Source organism: Neomonachus schauinslandi, chromosome 2 (assembly GCF_002201575.2).
Source record: "Neomonachus schauinslandi chromosome 2, ASM220157v2, whole genome shotgun sequence".
In the NCBI taxonomy this organism is placed as follows: domain Eukaryota; kingdom Metazoa; phylum Chordata; class Mammalia; order Carnivora; family Phocidae; genus Neomonachus; species Neomonachus schauinslandi.
In genome coordinates this window covers 152,160,384-152,181,424 of record NC_058404.1, presented here as the reverse complement: position 1 = coordinate 152,181,424, position 21,041 = coordinate 152,160,384, and the positions used below count along the sequence as shown (strand labels likewise).

Here is a 21,041-nt window from a genome sequence, read left to right as displayed (position 1 = left end):
AGAATCCATGAAAATCCTTGAGGACAACACAGGCAACAACCTCTTCGACCTCAGCCAAAACAACCTCTTCCTAGACACATAGCCAAAGGCAAGGGAAACAAAGGCAAAAATGAACTATTGGGACTTCATCAAGATAAAAAGCTTTTGCACAGCAAAGGAAACTGTCAATAAAACCAAAAGACAACCAACAGAATGGGAGAAGATATTTGCAAATGGCATATCAGATAAAGGGCTAGTATCCAAAATCTGTAAGAAACTTATAAAACTCAACACCCAAAGAACAAATAATCCAATCAAAAAATGGGCAGAAGACATGAACAGACATTTCTGCAAAAAAGACATCCAAATGGCCAACAAAGACCTGAAAGAGTTCACAACATCACTTGGTATCAGGAAATACAAATCAAAACCACAATGAGATACTACCTCACACCAGTCAGAATGGCTAAATTTAACAAGTCAGGGAATGACAGATGTTGGCAAGGACGTGGAGAAAGGGGAACCTTCCTACACTGTTGGTGGGAATGCAAGCTGGTGCAGCCACTCTGGAAAACAGTATGGAGTTTCCTCAAAAAGTTGAAAATAGAGCTACCCTACAACACAACAATTGCACTACTGGGTATGTACTCCAATGATACAAATGTAGTGATCTGAAGGGGCACCTGTATCCCAATGTTTACAGCAATGTCCACAATAACCAAACTATGGAAAGAGCCCAGATGTCCATTGACAGAAGAATCTATAAAGAAGATGTGGTATATAGATACAATGGAATATTACTCAGCCATCACAAAGAATGAAATCTTGCCATTTGCAATGACATGGATGAAACTAGAGGATATTATGCTAAGTGAAATAAGTCAATCAGAGAAAGAGAATTATCATATAATCTCACTTATATGTGACATTTAAGAAATAAGGCAGAGGATCATAGGGGAAGAGACGAAAAAATGAAACAAGATGAAAGCAGAATGGAAGCCAAACCATAAGAGGCTCTTAATCTCAAAGGGTTGTTGGAGGGGAGGGGGGTGGGGGGATGGGATGTCTGGGTGATGGACATTGGGGAGGGTATGTGTTGTGGTGAGTGCTGTGTGTTGTGGAAGACTGATGAATCACAGACCTGTACTCCTGAAACAAATAATACATTTTATTAAATAATAATAAAAAAATGATCTTTCATCATAAAAAGCAAAACAAAACAAAACAAGAACAACAAAAAACATAGCCTAGGGGACAGTGCATACTTTGATCACAGGGCAGCTGTTTGGGCTAAGAGAGCTTCAGGGAAGACAACTCCCCATGGCATTCCTAGGGCAGAGTGGTCACGCAGGCCTTGGCATTCCAAAGGCTCATGTCCTTCTCTGAAAACTTCCCATTCCTCAGTGGTCTCCGTGTGACATCTTAGCAAGCCAAGTATTATGGATGATTTAATTCTCTACATTAACCAGAAAAGACTCCAAACAGCCAAAGGAATATTGAAAAAGAAAAGCAAAGCTGGTGGCATCACAATTCCGGACTTTTATAAATTGAATGACTATATATGTTAGTCTATTTTAGGGGTTCATGATTTTAAACCATTGGTCAGACTTAGGCTGTTTTTGTATGGCTTCATGTTTAACCTTGCACTGTTCTTACCTTATCCTCATTTAACCATCTTTCCAGGTGACATTTGTCCTAACTCCACTTTTCTTCCTCTTCTTAAAGACTGTTTTGGTTATATTTGGCCATTACATTTTTATTTGAATTTTAGAACCACTTTATAAATTAAAAATAAATCTCTTGAGGGGCGCCTGGGTGGCTCAGTTGTTGAGCGTCTGCCTTCGCCTCAGGTCATGATCCCGGGGTCCCAGGATCGAGTCCCGCATCGGGCTCCCTGTTCGGCAGGGAGTCTGCTTCTCCCTCTGACCCTCCTCCCTCTCATGCTCTCTGTCTCTCATTCTCTCCCTCGCAAATAAATAAAATCTTAAAAAAAAAAATTGCTTTAGATTCTTTCCCCTCCTTTCCCCCCACCTTGGTTTTTTCCCCTGCTCAGTCTCTCCTCTCTCTCTCTCTAAAATAAATAAATACAATATTAAAAAAATCTGAATATTATCCTCTTAGAAACAATGAATCATGGAACAGTACATCAAAAACTAATGATGTAATGTATGGTGATTAACATAACATAATAAACCTAAAAAAAAAAAAAGAAAGAAATTACCTTGATGCAATTTCTTTATGTCTCCTCTAAGACATAGGTATTCTTCTATTCTATAGCAGAATTGAATTTTCTACAATAATACATCAAGTAATGTAAGATTTAGACTGGCTTATGGGCCATGCATGACATGTGTCTTCAGTATTTCTCCAAACTCAGTGTGCATGACTCATTCTCTTACTAAGTATATTCCATTTATACTGGATGGCTTACTGATCTTCAAGCATACCAAATTTTTCCTGTCTCAGTGCCTTATATATGTCAATTTTATTTGTCTAAAATATTCTTTTTGCAATACTTCACCTTGCTAAGTACTCTGAATGTCTGCTAAGAGGTCATTCCCTTACAGAGTAAATTCTTGATCACACCATCTGCCTCATCCCTCATATTGCTATTTTACTTTCTCATAGAACATAATTCATTGATAGCACATTGATAACAGTCTAAATTAGTTTGTCACTCATTTATTTGTTATATTCCAATTTTGTACATCAAATAGAAGTCTACAAGAAAGAAGAAATCTTGTTTAATTTGTTCAGGAAAGCTTAGATGTGTTCTTTAGATATCACGTACTAATAAATATATTTAACTAATTAGAAATTATGTTATATAAAAAGTAAACGTTGGTTACATAATTCAAACATGGATTTTATGATATATAATTTTTGAGAGCAATGAGAATTGACAATGATTTGAATCAACAATTTTCTACAAGAATATTGGGAAAGGATATTATAGGTTACTCACCTCAAACATCTCATTTTATAGATAGGAAAACTCATAACTAAACAGGGAAACAAACTTCAGCCAGTGTCAGATATTTCACAATAATTCCTAAGTGACTTATTTTTTACTTCTATAAACTTCTTAAAGTAATAGTACTTGGACTTTTTTTTTTTAATACTTGTTGGGATTATATATCCTATTGTATTGTCTTTTGAACAACAGATAAAGTATAATGATTTCCTCCACTCAGAGATTCTGTCAGGAAGTACAGAAGAGTTTTTGGAAAATAAACCATCTGGTGAAAGGTTAGTAAGTAGGAAATCATCAGTAGAGGAAGAATGAATTGTAAGTAAGGTTTTATCATAGAAATAACATTGATTTTCAGGCCAGTAGAATAACACTATACACAAGAAATTATGCTTTGTGGTTGTTTTGAACACTTCTTATATTTGTTGTAAATAATAAAATTTCCCAGGTACCAGTCTTATAGGACTTCATTTCTCAAACAAAGTGTATGTAAATATGTCTTCTCAATAAAATCTATCTAGGATGATTATAGATTCATTTTTTAAAATATTTCTGAGCATTTTTTTCCTCACATATTTTAAGCACGTTTATCAAGCTAAAGTTAAAAACCAAAATCTCATTTTAGCAGGAAACTTCTGCCTCTGGAAATGCTTTTATGAATTTCCTCAACCAAACCTCCTCTGAAGGAAGGCTAATTATAGGCTTCAATATGCACCTGGGTGAAAATTAGCTTTTAAGCAGCCTTTAAAATAAATGGTTTTTAATTATTATCATTATGCAAAAGCTGCATAAATGCCCTTAATTGTGCTTATAAAGTAACATTTGCTATAATCACCTTTAATATCCAGGAGCAACATAAAGGTTTTCTTTTCTTTTTTACTAAAAAAAAAGTGGAAAGAACATTCATTATCAATTCACAGGTCATTTTATTGTATTTTATGAGAACAAATATTTTAATTGAAATACATCAACTGCTAAACATATACTGAATGCCAGTTACTTAAAATCAAACTTAAAATACCTTGAAAATATGCTTAATTACTGAAGATTAAAGGTAAATATACAAGATATTCAGCTATAATGTTGAATTTTCTTATTTGATTATGCTTAGGTATTAAACATAACATTTCTATAGAGAAGATAAAACACGCCCATTAAAAAAATAAGAATTTGCTTTATTTATTTAAAAATTATTTGACCCAAAATATTTTTTCTCTTAAGAAATGATAATACTTAAAATTGCTGTGTTTGTGCTTGTGTGTGCCTGTGTATGAGTCAGAGAATAACTTTTGTTTCCACAAAACTTACTTAAAGGCAAAATGCACTACAGGTCTATTTTTATTCAAAATTAGAAGCAAAACATTTTTTTAAAAACACATGCAAACAAATCGAAAACACCTATAAAATAGCAGCTTGAGGTAGACATGATGAAGGGGTGGAGAGCAGAAGCAGTATGCTGTGATAATTTGGGGTGGCATAGCAGCTGACTTAACTTTTGTTGTTTTTCTTTTGATTATTTTCTTTCTGCAGCTACTTTTTATAAGAAATGTGTGAGAGATGAAGGTGTGGTATTTTAAAAACACTGTTTGCAACTTTTTATTTGGGATTAAAGAAAGTGTTCTTCCAGACAATTATTCAAAAAAGTAACTATTAGAATAATTATTAGATTAAATGAACTATATTTTTAATATTATATGTAATCACAAATCCAGTATCAATCAGTAAATTCTGATGTTAATTTATTTACTCTCATATGATTAATTACAGTCATAAAATTGAAATGTGTTATTGGCTACCATTCTTAAAAACTCCAAATGGAAGGTGCAAAGCTGTAGCTTCGCAGGGATCATAATAATTATTGCATTAAACAATTTGGATGATTGAAGCTGAAATCTGTGATTATATTTTTGCACTCCTGACTAAGTTTATTTCCAGCCTTTGTTGGGAATGGGGCCCTTATTTGTAAAGACATAGTAAGTTCTATGTTAATGGAGGGACACGTTGTGTGGAACTCATTTCCTAACCTGGTCTTTTCTACTTTGCATAGTTTCATCCTCCTAAGGACCCTTAAACTGACTCATCCTCCTAAAGACCCTAGATGTGTAGAAGGGAGTTATAAAACATCAAGTAAATCAATAAATAACTCAATCTATGAAGATATCATTGGACATGAATTTATAGATCTATAACCACCAATGATATATTTTTATTTTTAAAACTTTAGGGGTTTTGTTTTGTTTTTATAAATGGTATGCTCTGCAAAAATGATAGAAATGAAGAGCAATTTTAAGATATTATAACAAACAAATGGCCTGAGAAAAGATTGAGCATGTGAATCAGATTCCCAATTCCATAGTTTGAACAGGCATTTACAGCTTGAAGTAACGTCCATTCCTTTTTATCCATGCAGCCCAGTAAATAAAAGAACAAAAACTTAATAAAGAAAAGTTAATACTATCTTTAGATGTTTAAAATCAGAAATTAGATGATATTTGGAGATCATATTTGGAATGAAAATACAACTTAGCAGGCTATTTTTATGTTGTTTTTATTAATCATGAAGGGCCGGTAGGTAGTTCTATATTGTTATGTCAGTTAATGGAGAAGAAATACTGATTTTACATGTTTCCATTTGCCAAATATAGAAATAAAAGGCACAGACATTGTGTCCCTACAGAAGGTATTTTATATTCAGTTTTTCTCCAAGTAAACTTAGCTGTTTGAACATCTCATTTGTACAGTATCCTTTTTGCTGAGACATCATATCCACTCACCTTTGAAAAAATTTAAGGAACAACAATGTGACTGCTGAGTTACTGATTCACTTAGAATACTTATTATTCTTGTCCATTAAGGACAGATCCTATAGCCTGCTTTGAAATCCTAGGATAATAAAAAGGGAAGCTCAAGTATTTTATTTTGTTTAGTTTTATTTAAGTTTTTATTTAATTCCAGTGAGTTACAGTGTTATATTTGTTTCAGGAGTACAATATAGTAATTCAACAGTTCCATATACTCATCATGACTCCTTAATTCCCATAACCTGTATAACCCATCCTGGCCCCCGCAACCGTCAGATGGTTGTCTTTCCCTTTGCTTGTTTGCTTTGTTTCTTAAATTCCACACAGGAATGAAATCCTATGGTATTTGTCTTTCTCTGACTCTTTTCACTTAGCATGATACTCCTAAGCTCTAGGCATGTCATTCTTTTTTATGGCTGAATAACATGCCAGTGTGTGTGTGTGTGTGTGTGTATATACCTATATCTATATTCTTTATCCATTTTATCCATTCATCAACTGATGGACACTTGGGCTGCTTCCAAATCTTGTCTATTGTAGATAGTGTTGTGTAAGGATGCACGTATCCCCTTGAATTAGTGTTCTTATATTCTTTGGGTAAATACCTAATCATGTGATTAGTGGTTATATTTGGCAACATTAATGTTGATAACAAAATGGTGTAAATTTAACAGTTTCTATCTTTTGAGGCAATGAGTCTTCCAGGAAATAAAAATGAGAAAGAAATAATTTTCAAAAAGCAGTTCATAACCCATTAACCAAGGTGTGATTCTCAACTGTAAGGAAATGATTGGTATGAGATAGATATGAGGGAATGTAGCACCGTGGGAAGAGAAATGTTTGTCCGGTAAGTATCCCATCATTCCTTGCTGTATCAAAGAGCTTCTAGTCCTGTAAGAATGTGCAAACTTCCTGGATTGGCATCAGTCAGGATCTAGTTAAGAATGCATAGCTAGGGCGCCTGGGTGGCTCAGTTGGTTAAGCCGACTGCCTTCGGCTCAGGTCATGATCCTGGAGTCCCGGGATCGAGTCCCGCATTGGGCTCCCTGCTCAGCGGGGAGTCTGCTTCTCCCTCTGACCCTCCCCCCTCTCATGTGCTCTCTCTCTCTCTCATTCTCTCTCTCAAATAGATAAATAAAATCTTTAAAAAAAAAAGAATGCATAGCTATTCTTTGTCTTTCAACAAAGATAATTATCACAGGTGGTTGATTACATAGATGTATTAAGTGTATGTGGGTTAATGTATTAGTACCTCCTTTTAAGACTTTTGCATGAGCCTAGATGGCCATCAACAGATGAATGGATAAAGAAGATGTGGTGTGTGTGTGTGTGTGTGTGTGTGTAATGGAATATTATGCAGCCATCAAAAAATGAAATCTTGCCATTTGCAATGACATGGATGGAACTAGAGGTTATTATGCTAAGTGAAATAAGTCAATCAGAGAAAGACAATTATCATATGGTTTCACTGATATGTGGAATTTGAGAAACAAGACAGAGGATCATAGGGGAAGGGAGGGAAAAATGAAACAAGATGAAACTAGAGAGGGAGACAAACCATAAGAGACTCTTAATCTCAGGAAACAGACTGAGGGTTGCTGGAGTGGAGGGGGTTGGGAGGGATGGGGTGGCTGGGTGATGGACACTGGGAGGGTATGTGCTATGGTGAACGCTGTGAATTGTATAAGACTGATGAATCACAGACCTGTATCCCTGAAACAAATAATACATTATATGCTAAAAAAAAAAAAAAAAAGACTTTTGCATGATTCCATGCTACTTTGCTGAATTCGTATTAGGGAATTAAAGTTTGTTGTTGTCTTCCTCTAAGATATTTAAATGCTATACATTTGGGGATGATAAGAAACCTTTTAAAAGGGTGCTTTTTTATTTTTTGAATAATTTGACACATGTGTTAATGATAGATTCCCAGAGAATGCATACATACCTACATTTACCAAGGATATTTTGTCAAATATGTATATAATCTAACAGCTTTAATGAGGATATTTTGATATATATGTAGAAATTTGAAAGGTTCTAGAAATTAACCAGTCTAAAGAATCTCAATTTAAAAATGAAGAAACTTGATTTTTTAAAAATATTTAAATAATGTGTACTTGATTTTTGTATCAGTCATCTCCCTGTCAAAATATATATGCATATTCACATACACACACATATGCAAACAAGCTTTGAGAGGACATAGGAAATATTTCCACTCTTAATCTCAAAACATCTCCAGTGTACTCTGTCATCACATATAATCAATTTTAAATATACATATTTCAATATATACTTATATATAAACATGATTTGCATGTAAATATAAATATATATTTAATATGCAGTATATATTCAAATGATTTAGTAAATAATGTCTAGAAAATATTTTTAATTATTATAGTTTCAGAATGTATAGTTTCATACATACAACGTATGTATGAATAAATGAATATGGCATGAGAAATTACATGTTTCACTTTTAATATAGGTAGAATTTTCACAAGAAATTGAAATATACTTCTCAATAACATGTTGAACAATAAAGAAAATAATAAATTACTATCAAAATGTGTAAAATTCAAGGGACTTAAATGTCACAATTTTTTTACTTTAGAATTCAGGTATTTTCATTATCTTAAGCAAATAGTATTATGAAATATTTAATGAAGTAAGAAAATCTTGTTTAAGGACCAATCCTTTGAAAAGATATTGGATACTATTTTTTATTAGTCCCATATTTATGGTTTCTTCTTTTTGTCTCAGGTTTATTCCTTTAAATTTAGCTAGATGATACCATTTAATATTTATACTCAGTAAAAGTACTGTAGTTTTTGAAATTCTGTTGCATTATAGTCAACAATTGCCCAAGTCTGATTTATTGAGCTTATATACTTTTCTTCTATATATTTTTTCCTACAGTATGAATGGAATCATTGCTGATTTTCTATGCACATAAGAATTGAATTTCTTCAAATAAATCTTATGTTTCTTTTGTGCCCACAGAGACATCTGGATACTCATCAGAAGTGTAAAAATCCCAACTAGAAAAAAAAAAAAAGAATTATCCTTTCTTATTTCTATGATAGATATAGGAAGTTCTATTAGAAAAAGAACCTATTTAGCTCTTAAAATATTTCTCAAGTGATACTTCTGTATCAATTTTCTTTACTCATATTAATTGCCTAGCATAATATATATTCAACTATTTTTACCACATGGTTGAATAAACATAGAAAGTACATAGCAGAGGTCAAAATAAATCCACATTATTTTATATCCCACTGCCACAAAGTATTTCCAAATAAGGAATTTTTATCTTTCTGAATTTTTCAATAGTAGTTTTCTGTATGTATATAACATACATCTACACACACATGCATATAGCAAACCACGTTAATTATGATTCAAAAATTTTATACAGTGGAACAAATAATGGATGAAATGGATGTAATACATACCCTTTCCAATACATGCAGTTCATTTCAATTTAACTCTCTTATGTGTGTTAAAATGCCCAGCATTTGAGATTACACACTCATGCTCCCAACCTTCCCTTCAGAGACATCACGGACACTTGAAGGACACAGCACATACACATGTCTGTCTGTGTTCATGCATAAGAGAGAGTTTCAAGTGAAGTGCATTATTACCACCACTTCTGTTAACAAATCCTTGTTGCTAATAAATATGTTTGAGCTACATTTTCTAGGTTGGATTAAGCCACAATTACCTAGAGATTTTTGTTTCATTATATTTTAATACTTCTAAAAATATCCAAGATAAAAATAAAAATGGAAGCATAAAATCCTTTTGCAAAGCTGCCAAACTTTAGTACTATAAAAACTTGTTCTCAGAAACCACTTCTCTTAAAGCTGCACTTACTTAAATGTCAAATAACCTAGTCTTACCTGGCAGTGTTTGTGTCATGATTGTGAAACTAATCCATGATCCAATCTGTTAGATTAAAACATAAATTAATAAATACCTATGATTAATCTAATATTTTTTATTTGTGATATTATATAAGTAATGTGAAAGCTTAAAACACAGTGGGAAAACTATAGGTAGAAATAAATGTCACCCAAATAATAATTTTGTTGTTAAATATGATAGTCATAATGCCATAAAAAGCATCATATTCATAAAACAAAATGAAAGATAATGTTCCAAAAACTTTGATGATAAAAAGAGGAATCCTGAGGGGCGCCTGGGTGGCTCAGTTGGTTAAGCGACTGCCTTCGGCTCAGGTCATGATCCTGGAGTCCCACATCGGGCTCCTTGCTTGGCAGGGAGTCTGCTTCTCCCTCTGACCCTCCCCCCTCTCATGCTCTCTCTCTATATCTCATTCTCTCTCTCAAATAAATAAATAAAATCTTAAAAAAAAAAAGGAATCCTGAAACATCTCAAGACATTTTATATGAAGATTGTAAAGTTTTCTTTAAAAATAAATATATACGAAAATATTCATTTTTTTGCAGGGAAAATTGTGGTTAAATGTTCCAATTTCCTATGCCTATAACTTGAAATGAAATAATATATCATAATTTATATCTCTGATATACAGATCTACCGATAAAATCTGTGTATAATCATATATATTAAACTTTAATATATGTAAATACATAAGCATATGCATTTAGTATATCAGAATAAAGTTTAATTATTTACATACATAAATAGCATACCTCATAAGTGTAGTTAGGACATGAAACCAGGAAAAACATCCATGTGAAGGGGTTACAATTTGGACTTGGAAAACAGGCATTAATTCCTTTTAGAAAGAAGAGTAAAATATCAATGATGCTACATATTGTAAATTTAATCATATATGTCTTATATGATTCTAAATTCCCTAGAATAACTTACACAACATAAAATGCCATCATATATTTATAGAAACCTATTTCCCAAATTACTTAGAATTCCAGTTTCAAATGTTATGACCTTTTGACTCAAACAGAATACCTGTCATTTTCTATGTCTATAGCTATGTTGATGATAATCAGTTCTTTCAAATTCAATATATAAATGTTATTTTGCATAATAGATGCAGCTGAATTGTACACTGAAATCAGTAAATGTGCTTTAACAATTGCATGCCTCTTCTCTTTTAGTGTTAAAGGCAATGATTTGGTTGAGATTATTAAATACTTCAAACATCCCTTTCTATTTAATTAGTGAAAATCCAAAGGGAATTTTGTAAGGATGTCATTTATATAAGGAAAGTGTGAAAATCTCTCATAAGAGGATTACAGTGAATATCAGCATAGTTAATATTCAGAAATACCACATAAATTATTTCTGCTCAGCAATCAGGATTGTGATTTACAGTTTTCATTATACTTAGCATATTGTCGCTTGATTTTTGTGATTTTTTTTCCTTTTAACTTCTTTCAAGAAATATTTTAGATAACAAATTTATAAAGATTTCAAGTTGAACTTTGAGCAATGACATTTGTAAAAGTAAATATGAATTATAAATTACTGTTTATTCTCCATAGCAAGTTTAATCAAATAACACATCAACTAATCTCTTTTAGTTATAATTCTAAAGTCATAATGAAATGTCAGTATTTTGTTTTCAGACTTGTAACTATCGTTAAACTATCAAAGTAAAAAAATATATTAGGTACTGTGCAGATTTCATGTACTGCTCATTTCAACATAAGGATTAAAACATACCATTTAATATTACAGATTCTCTTGATAACTTACATGCAAGTTCCTTTGTGTAATGTCCATATATTCATCAAAAGTTAAGTGATTGAGGAACCTACTATCCATGTTATAGAAACTGAATTTCAGAGGTGGAAGATACACACAAGATAATCTGGGTTAAACCTAGTTTATGACTGTTCAGTCTCTAGTGGTGGTGGAAATGTTCAGGGATCCACAAATACACATTTCTTCTAGTTTGTAAATTTAATAACCAAAATGTCTTAGGACCCAGAAAAATATATGTATATAGATACTGTCTCATATATGTATTTACTGTTAATTTTAAGGTGTAAGTCTAGATGTTACTAATTTAATACTTACAAGCCCATGAAATGCTTTCTCAAGCTATAGTTACTATTAATAATAGAGCTTCTATTAAATAAAAGTCAGAAGATTTTTTACATTACAACGCAGCACCACACAGAATCTTCCTCAGGTATAAGAGTTTATTCCACAGCTTCAGGGATAACTCCTGGCAGAAAACTTTCAACCCTCGGCACCCTCTATAAAGATTGTCTGGCAGAAGGGAGAAACCTTACCCAAGGTCACACTCATTCTTTGGTGTAGCCTTAATCCAATATTTGATCAATGTGGTAAATTGAGGACTCAACTCAGAATAGCATTGATTATTCATCCTAGCAGTAGAATGCCCCTGAGGTTCATCTGAAACTCCCCTTGAAACTGTATGACTCTAAATTTCCTCCCCAAACATGACTTATTTTTTTTCCCATTCATAAAATCACTCTCTAAGAAACCTCCTGAATGCTAAACTCCATTTCAGCATCTGCATCCCAGAAAACTGAACCAACAATAGCTGCCACCAGGAATGGCCCCCAAAGCAGATAATGGATTGGCATTTTAAAGTGGAATGACCTACTGAAAAGCCTGCAAGGAGTACTGCATCACTGATGGTAGGTCTTGAACAGATAACTGCTGGTACAAGAGTAGCTATGCAAGTGTAAAGCCTTTTACCAATGGTGTGCTGGCATGCTATACTGGTGGAAAGGAATGCTTTATTTGGTCCAATGGAATTAAGTGGTGATCGCTATCAGCGCTCTTGATAAAAATAGCTAAAAACTGAAATTAACAATTGGCAATTAAAATCCAGCTGTGAAAGCTAGAGGGCCTCATTAGAGAAGCTCTGATCTCTTGCAATGAGAGAAAGGCAGAGAAAGCTGAGGACCAGGCCAAGGACTTACTTGCAAGAGTAGTCAGGCTCCAAAGAAAAAAGACTTCCAATCCAAACTTGGTCTGCTAAGCCCAGGTTGTTGTTCACAAAATCTTGGAATATATAGATTTCCATGAACTCCCTGAACCTACAGAAGTCACCCACTCCTCCCTATTAAAAGTTAGCACACCCCCTTGCTTAAAGGCAATACATATGCCACTCTGTTGCAAGAAAATCCCCTCTAAGGGCGCCTGGGTGGCTCAGTTGGTTAAGCGAATGCCTTCGGCTCAGGTCACGATCCTGAGTCCCGGGATCGAGTTCTGCATGGGGCTCCCCGCTCAGCGGGGTGTCAGCTTCTCCCTCTGACCCTCCCCCCTCTCATGTGCTCTCTCTCTCATTCTCTCTGTCAAATAAATAAATAAATAAAATCTTTAAAAAAAAAAAAAGAAAAAGAAAATCCCCTCTAAGATCTTCTCCATGTACTTTCTTAACTCCTATGCTATAGGCTAGGGTTATAGTACAATATAACCTACCAGAGTTTGTTCTGGACTGATAAGGGAAAAAAAAAAAAGAATTATGCCCCAACGGACCTACAGAACTCAGCTCCCATGAACTAGCTAATTATGGAAGAATGTATGTACATGTGATTGGATTCTGAGGGTACTTGATAAGAAAGGCAAAATATAAAATTGGACAACAGGTTTATGATGTTGGCACAGTCTTCTGGGACATAGGAAATAATGTTCTGCTAAAATGGTACAAACACGCTAACATGCGTCTGGAAGCATGAACAAAGTAATGGCACATAGTAAGTGAGGAAGAGATGTTAAAATTCCATGGCAAGCAGGGGACAAAATATATCAAATGGCTTGGAAAAGTGGGGATCCTAAATTAGTCTATATAAGGCTGTAAAAGGAAGACCCTTTTCCGTGGGAGAAATTTTTTTCTCATGTTCTATATTCCCATGTTCTTTCCTATGTTCCATAGAACTTTTCCAAAGCTACAATGAATGTTTTAGTGAAAGGGGCACCACCAGCACTAAGATTAGTGTTGTCTCTCTGCTCTTCCAGGCTGAGTATAAGTGATGTCATCTTAAAACTAGGATGGACTAGTTGTGATTGGGATTTAAGGATCCTTCCCTCCCCTTTTCCCAAATTAAAAGCATTTCTAGTTGCAGCACTTACCTGTCATAAACCAGAATGTGTAGTAAATTCAGAAGAAGCTTGATCCACAAAGCGTTGTGGCTAGTTATAATAACGCAATGTTCCTAGAGGCTAGCTAATGTTTACCCAACAGTACTATTTTTGAATTTAGTTAAAATAAGAGATGAATAGTCCAGAGATTTGGAGCAGCTAACTTAATATAAAATTCCTTTCCCACTTTTTGGACTTTAACCAGTTGTAAGACACTAAACTCATTGGTAGAAGAACAACCTGAGACTCAGAAAAGAAGACCCTGCAACACCAAAACAAGTATCCATGAAAATTTTATCCTCTAGATGAGGATCTAGGTAGGGGCACCTGGGTGACTGGCTCAGTAAGGTAAGCATCTCTTGATTTCAGCTCAGGTCATGATCTCAGGATTACGAGATCGAACCCCATGTTGGGCTCCATGATGGGCATGAAACCTGCTTAAGATTCTCTCGCTCCCTCTCCCTCTGCCCCCCCGGCTTAAAAAAAAAAAAAAGTGACGATCTAGGCCATGCCAATAGGTAATCCCTGAGACATTAAATGTTCATGTTGAGGGTAAAAGGAATTTAGCAGTTTGTGGAGGAGGAAATTAGTACAAATCAGTTGTCATACCAAGACCATGTACAGTGGTGAAAGCTGTGTACTCTCCCACTAGCATATCTCTTTTATTTTTTTTAAGATTTTTATTTTTATTTATTTGACAGAGAGAGACACAGCGAGAGAGAGAACACAAGCAGGGGGAGTGAAAGAGGGAGAGTCAGGCTTCCCACGGAGCAGGGAGCCTGATGCGGGGCTCAATCCCAGGACCCTGGGATCATGACCTGAGCCGAAGGCAGACGCTTAACGACTGAGCCACTCAGGTGCCCCAGCATGTCTTTTTTAAATTTCCCATACTCTGGTTTCTCTTCAGATCGTATAAATCTTTCACCTTTTTTTTAAATTTCCCCCAGAAAGAGAGGCCTATTGGCATCCTGACAGGGCTACTAAAAGAAAATGTACAAAGCGGATCCGTGGAAAAAAAAAAAAAAAAAAAAGGGAGAGACTGTGATGGTTTCAGTGATACACTGCCAAGATTCCCAGTGGGTGTGATAACTTCCATAACTTGTAAGTGCTGGTAGCAGAAAGATTTCAACTATCAGACCCGCTGAGAGGATGGCCTTGACTAAAGAGAGCTGCCTTATCCTTGGTCATTCACATTTCCCAGAGAGATCCACACCTAAATTACCCTTCTTTTTCTAGTCATTCCAACATAAGAGAGCTCAGAAAGATTATTCTAGCTTCAGATACCCCTATAGAATTGACTGAGGCCACCCATGAAATGGCATCAATTTCTCACTTAGCAAAAGTCTCCTTCCTTCCCTCTTTTCCATACTTTGTAATAACCTTCTTTTAAACTTATTCTATATCAGATTGTGTCTCCTGGGGAATACATTTTGTGACACCTTGTTTAAATAATATATATTAAATGGTCCCCCAATACATAATTTATGGCTAAGGCACATCTAGGAAAAAGATATTACCACAAAGTTTAATTAATACATAATGGGGAATAAAAATTCAGGAGCAACAGAAAGTTTTTCAAAGCCAACAAAAGAACTGATATTTTAAAAAGGAGTTTATGAAGAAAAAAAAGAATTCTATACTGTATGTATAGAAATCTAGAATTCATGATGAAAAAAAGTGGGTCTACCCTGAGAAATTGTCTGATACTTGATAGATCAGAACACTGGATATGAAGAACTGAAATGAGATGAAATTATTTGAAAGTAGTGAGACCAGAAGGTTTTCATCTTAGAAAGCACTGCTCCCATGAAAAGAAAAGTAGTACTGGAGAGCAGTTCATGGGGAAGACATTGCTTGGAGGCTTAGAGGAAAAGGAAAAGAAGGAAACAGTTCTGGGAATTGTGGGATGTATAAAAAAAGGAGTGTTTAAAGAATCAAAAGACACAATAAAGAAACCCCCCATCCCTTCCAGAATACACTTTAGGGACTCCTATTCAAGCATCCCATCTGTAAAAAACATTTGTTATTTCTTTTTTAGGACAATCCATACACTTAAAAATGAACATAAGTTGACCGGCATTCATATAAGCTTTTTATGTCAATAAAATAGAAAGTTCCTTTTTCCATGCTGATAAAAATACCCCTCAAAAAAAAGAAAATTGAAAAATTTTAACAGAACATGCCTACACAGAAGCATTTGCAGGTACTAAGAGGACATAACTATTAAGAATTCCAAAACTCGGTGCCTGGGTGGCTCAGATGGTTAAGCGTCTGCCTTCGGCTCAGGTCATGATCCCAGGGTCCTGGGATCGAGTGCTGCATCGGGATCCCTGCTCCTTGGGAGCCTGCTTCTCCCTCTGCCTCTCTCTCTCCCTGTCTCTCATGAATAAATAAATAAAATCTTAAAAAAAAATAAAAGAATTCCAAAACTCAAAATAGATATGGCCAACAAGAAAGAAAAAAAGATGAAAGGTGATTATACTCAAGAAAGAAATTGTAGAAAAAGGAAAAAAAGTCATCTCAGTAATATAGACATTTCAATTTGCCTAAGAGTGGAATGTTCAATAGAATAGAGGATATTAAGTAGATGAACAAAAACAGCCAAAAACAAAGAAAAAGCTAAAAATAGAAATTGATAAATATTAACATATAAAGGTATAACATATATAATTTACCCCCCTGATAAAGTCCATAATGCAACAAAACAAATTTTAAACTATGAGAAAACTTTCTAGAACTAAAAAAAAAAAAAAAAAAAGACATGAATCAACCTATTGGAAGATTACATCATGTTTCTGGGAAAATTGACCTGAAATTACGAACTCTAAAACATACCCTACAAAATTAATAGACTTAGTGGTAAAGAAAAAATCTTTTGAGTCTCAAGGCAAACAGACCAAATCAATTAACAAAGAAGAGAAGATTAGATTGGCATCTGATTTCTCAAGAGCAATATATAAGCAAGGCAAAGGGTGGAGTAAACACTGAAGAAAAAAGTCTTTTTCACATGAACAATTCTAAAATCATGTTTGACTTCAGAAACATGATGATTTAAAATTTTCATTTTCAAATCATGATACCACAATCCAAATAGATGAAGAAACTTGAGCAAGGTGACACTGTTAAAGGGTCACAGTTAAGACTAAATTACTAATGTTCATAACTTTGGCAATACTAGTATTTTTACAGGATTGTATTGTGTTTCTACACTAAAAACAAATCAGACTATCAGAAGGTTTTCAATTGGGCTTCAAATACATCCAAAGAGAACTCAGCAAATCTATGAATTTAGGTCAGATAAAAATGGCATCCATCCATTTAAGGAAATGTAGGCTCTTCTTTAATGCAAAAGCAGACAATAAACCACAATAGCATTGGCATTAATCTGTTAATATTTTTCAGCAAGATAAAGTACAAATATTTTCAAGTCATATTGTAGTTATTTTAGATATCTATATATATTTCTATCTGTCTCTGGATATATGGTCAATAGTCAAAAAAATTGACTAGTTATCACAGTATTATGTAATGTAATAAAACATGTTATATATTATAGCCGTTTTATATATTCATAAATGTTCTAACATAGTAAATTTCCTTTGTGATTCTATATATTATATGAAAAAAAATATTTTGGAAAGTGTTTCACCAACCTGCCAGAAATGTGCAAGGCAAGAAAATGTTAAGACATTCAGGTAGATGTTAAAAAACACTTGAGGCAAATGCACCTTTATATTTGCAACTAGACTGATAACAATATGAAATCCAAATGTTGACCATTGCCATTTAAAATATAATTAAATTATGTGTCATATACAAAACTCAGTATGAATCCATACCTATAATTAAACCTGAATGAGAGGATTAATTTACCAAGAATATCTTTATATAAACACTGTGAATTTTGTGAAATACTTTTAATTAACTACTAAATTCAAAATGTCCTCCCAGGCATTGCTATCTCAGAGCTACTAAATTTGTCAAAGATCACTATTATTAAAAAAAGTTTAAGTCACTTGAAATACAGTGAGGTTATATCAATTATTATGCAAATTTGATCAAGATTGAGAGTTAAGCTAAAAAATTGGCATTTATCACTGGATTTTATACTGCCTTAATTCTTAATCATCTGTTTATTTTTTACATATTTAAGTGAGATTGTCATTTGATGTGGGGGGCATGCACATTTCATTTTAGAGAAACCATTATTAGAAAAGACAATTTAGTTGGGGCACCTAGGTGGCTCAGTTGGTTAAGCGAATGCCTTCGGCTCAGGTCATGATCCTGGAGTCCCGGGATCGAGTCCCGCATCGGGCTCCCTGCTCAGCAGGGAGTCTGTTTCTCCCTCTGACCCTCCCCCATCTCATGCTCTCTCTCTCTATCTCATTCTCTCTCTCAAATAAATAAATAAAAAATCTTAAAAAAAGGAAGAAAATACGATTTAGTTCAAATATTTTAAAAACTTAGGCATACAGGGGCTAGAATTGGGATATATTCTCTTAAATGTTTCCAACTATTGCTTTAAAAATTGTTTAATAAAGGCTTTTAAAAATAATAATTAACATTGTTTAGAGAAGATAAAGAGAAAAAGGGACTAACCTGTATGATTGGGATGAGCCAAGATTACATTGATGAAATGATTTCCAGCTTCACAAATCTGTAAAACATTTTAAACTATTCAGTGTAATCTACATGTTCCTCTTTAAAAATCATATTCTATAGGGGCACCTGGGTGGCTTGGTCCATTCAGCATCTGCCTTCGGCTCTTGTCATGATGCCAGGGCCCTGGGACTGAGCCCCAAGTCAGGCTCCCTGCTCAGTGGGGAGTCTGCTTCTCCCTCTCCCTCTGCTGCTCCCCCTGCCCCTCCCCCTGCTCCTTCTCTCTCTCTCTCTCAAGTAGATAAAATCTTTAAAATTTTTTTTTAAAAATCATATTCTATAGATTTGCCAGTATCCATTTAATATATTAATTCCAAAGATCCAAGAGATATATTATTACTCTAATTATAGGGAGAAGGAAGCTTATATCATAATAATGAAAGAAGCTGTTGTAGATATATATTGAATTAACATAATGAATCACATTGAGCTAGATACTTTGAAGATATTATTGATCCTTTTTGATAACTAGGTACAAATTCCCTTGTCAAAAATCAGGTTGTGCTGATTATATGCTTTGTACTTGTTTAGTAGATAAGGTTCCATGCCATGAAGAGACAAGTCAGGTCGTGGAAGATAGATTTGGCATAGGTATGCATGTTCTAAATTCATTAGCACAGTAGCAACCCTGTTACTGCAAGGGTGGTAGTGTGATGCCCAGCTGGTTTCAACTCAATTTAGAAAATTGAGTGGAAGCAGTACTGTCCCACAAAGACACTTGCTGATTGTCTGTCATCTGACCCCTTGATCATATACACTCCACTAGCCGTCCCGGTCCATAGACCACTATGACGTCTAAGAAGCTCAAGTCTTACTAACATCTTCAGGGGCAGGGTTAATGTTTTTCCCAATTTGCAGGTGCCTGGGTGGCTCATTCAGTTGGGCATCTGCCTTCACCTCAAGTCGTGATCCTGGGGTCCTGGGATCAAGTCCAGCATGGGACTCCCTGCTCAGCGGGGAATCTGCTTCTCCCTCTACCCCTCCCCCCTGCTCGTGATCTCTCTCTCTGTCTAATAAATAAATAAAATCTTTAAAAAAAATAATGTTCCCAATTTGCAACATGTGTCCCCAGAAGTTAGTACCCTTTCCTTTGTCATAAATATGCTTCATCTGATTAACACTAGATATGTATTCAAAATTTAATACTTTGTTATTAATAACATTGTTATCCAATACCATTATTGTTTAGAGTCATCCAAATTTTCACTATAATATATCCCTAAATTGAGCATGTTTTTAACTCAGTGCCTTTAATCCTATTAATCTCTTAACATATATCTGATTTTGTTCTTTTCAACAATTTCTGTAGGGATTTCTTCACATATAATAGTTTGTAATTGTAGAAGAGGCCCTTAGTTTCTCAAGTTATCATTAGGAATAAAAGCTGAATTTTACATTTTCAGATAATAATTTTATAGTTGAACTTATTTATAGGTGAATGTGGTTAAGAGTGTGAGCCATTGTTGAATGAACTTGTGCTCGAATGCCTCATCTTTCACTTTTTAGAGATTACATGATTAAGACATCTGAAATTCCATTTCTTCACCTAAATGCTGATATTACTTTCTTTCTCATGATGGTTATTTTAGGATGATTAAATGAAATGAAGTGTCTGACATATGAATTACCCAATAAAATTGTGATAATTTTAGTTACCAATGTCATCAATTAAAAACCGGACAATTACCCTACATTGATTAATCTTACTTCTCTAAATTTCTATCTCTCACAATGGCAGCACCACAAAACACATAATTACTAAATTAATAATTTGTTTTCTTTGTTCGGTCTTTTTTTTGCTCTTCTTTCAGTCAAATGGCATGTCACACTTATTTTCATCACTCACAGTGCCAAATGCAAAATGGAATATATGATAAAAATACTTATTAATAAGCAAATTAACTTACCAACTCTGTGAACAAATTATATTTTAGAAATTATGGTTTTTCTTCTGGTAAAACATATTCACTTTATGATTATCAATATTTTAATCTCATTCAACCTTCAAAATATTTTCTCCTTCCTACTTTTCACAACACAACTAGATACGAAAACATCAATCCTCTACCCAAAGTATAGGCCATGGAAAAATGAGCATTTAGCTTCAGTTAGACCACTAGCTGTATGCTAATGCCATAATTTATCATTAGGTGCCCCTTCCCGCCCGCCGCCAAATAAAACATAACATACTGAAATAAGAAATATGAGAGGTGATTTAAAAAAGTGGTAAATAATCCAACTTTTCCATCTTGCTATCTACAGATGAAATGCATATCCATATACATTCTAGGGGTGGAGAGAAAAAAAATCAGCTATATCTATATGTTTAAAAATACTTAGTTTATCATTAACTTAGCGAATCTGTAATGGATTTTAAAGAGCAATTGTGACTATTTTCAACTTTCACCTTAAGCACTGGCTTTAATACTCTCAAGAATGAATGTGTCCAATATAGGTTAATTGACCTAGATAAAAGTGGTTGATGTAATTTCCTCTTGGGTCAGAGCTGAGTAAGATTAGAAAATTCAGTCAGTGCTATAAAACTC

General features: G+C 34.1%; 1 protein-coding gene across 1 annotated transcript in view; it reads right to left on the bottom strand.

Annotated features, from left to right (window-relative positions):
* Positions 1–8,670: 8,670 nt before the first annotated feature.
* The window catches only part of TECRL (trans-2,3-enoyl-CoA reductase like), a 107,641-nt gene continuing 95,270 nt past the window's right edge, over positions 8,671–21,041 (bottom strand). Inside the window, exons 9-12 of the mRNA XM_021702422.1 lie at positions 18,436–18,493; positions 10,443–10,528; positions 9,666–9,711; positions 8,671–8,798 (exon numbers count right to left, since the gene is read on the bottom strand). Coding sequence (XP_021558097.1) covers positions 8,671–8,798; positions 9,666–9,711; positions 10,443–10,528; positions 18,436–18,493 — 318 coding nt within the window. The remainder of the gene's footprint in view (positions 8,799–9,665; positions 9,712–10,442; positions 10,529–18,435; positions 18,494–21,041) is intronic.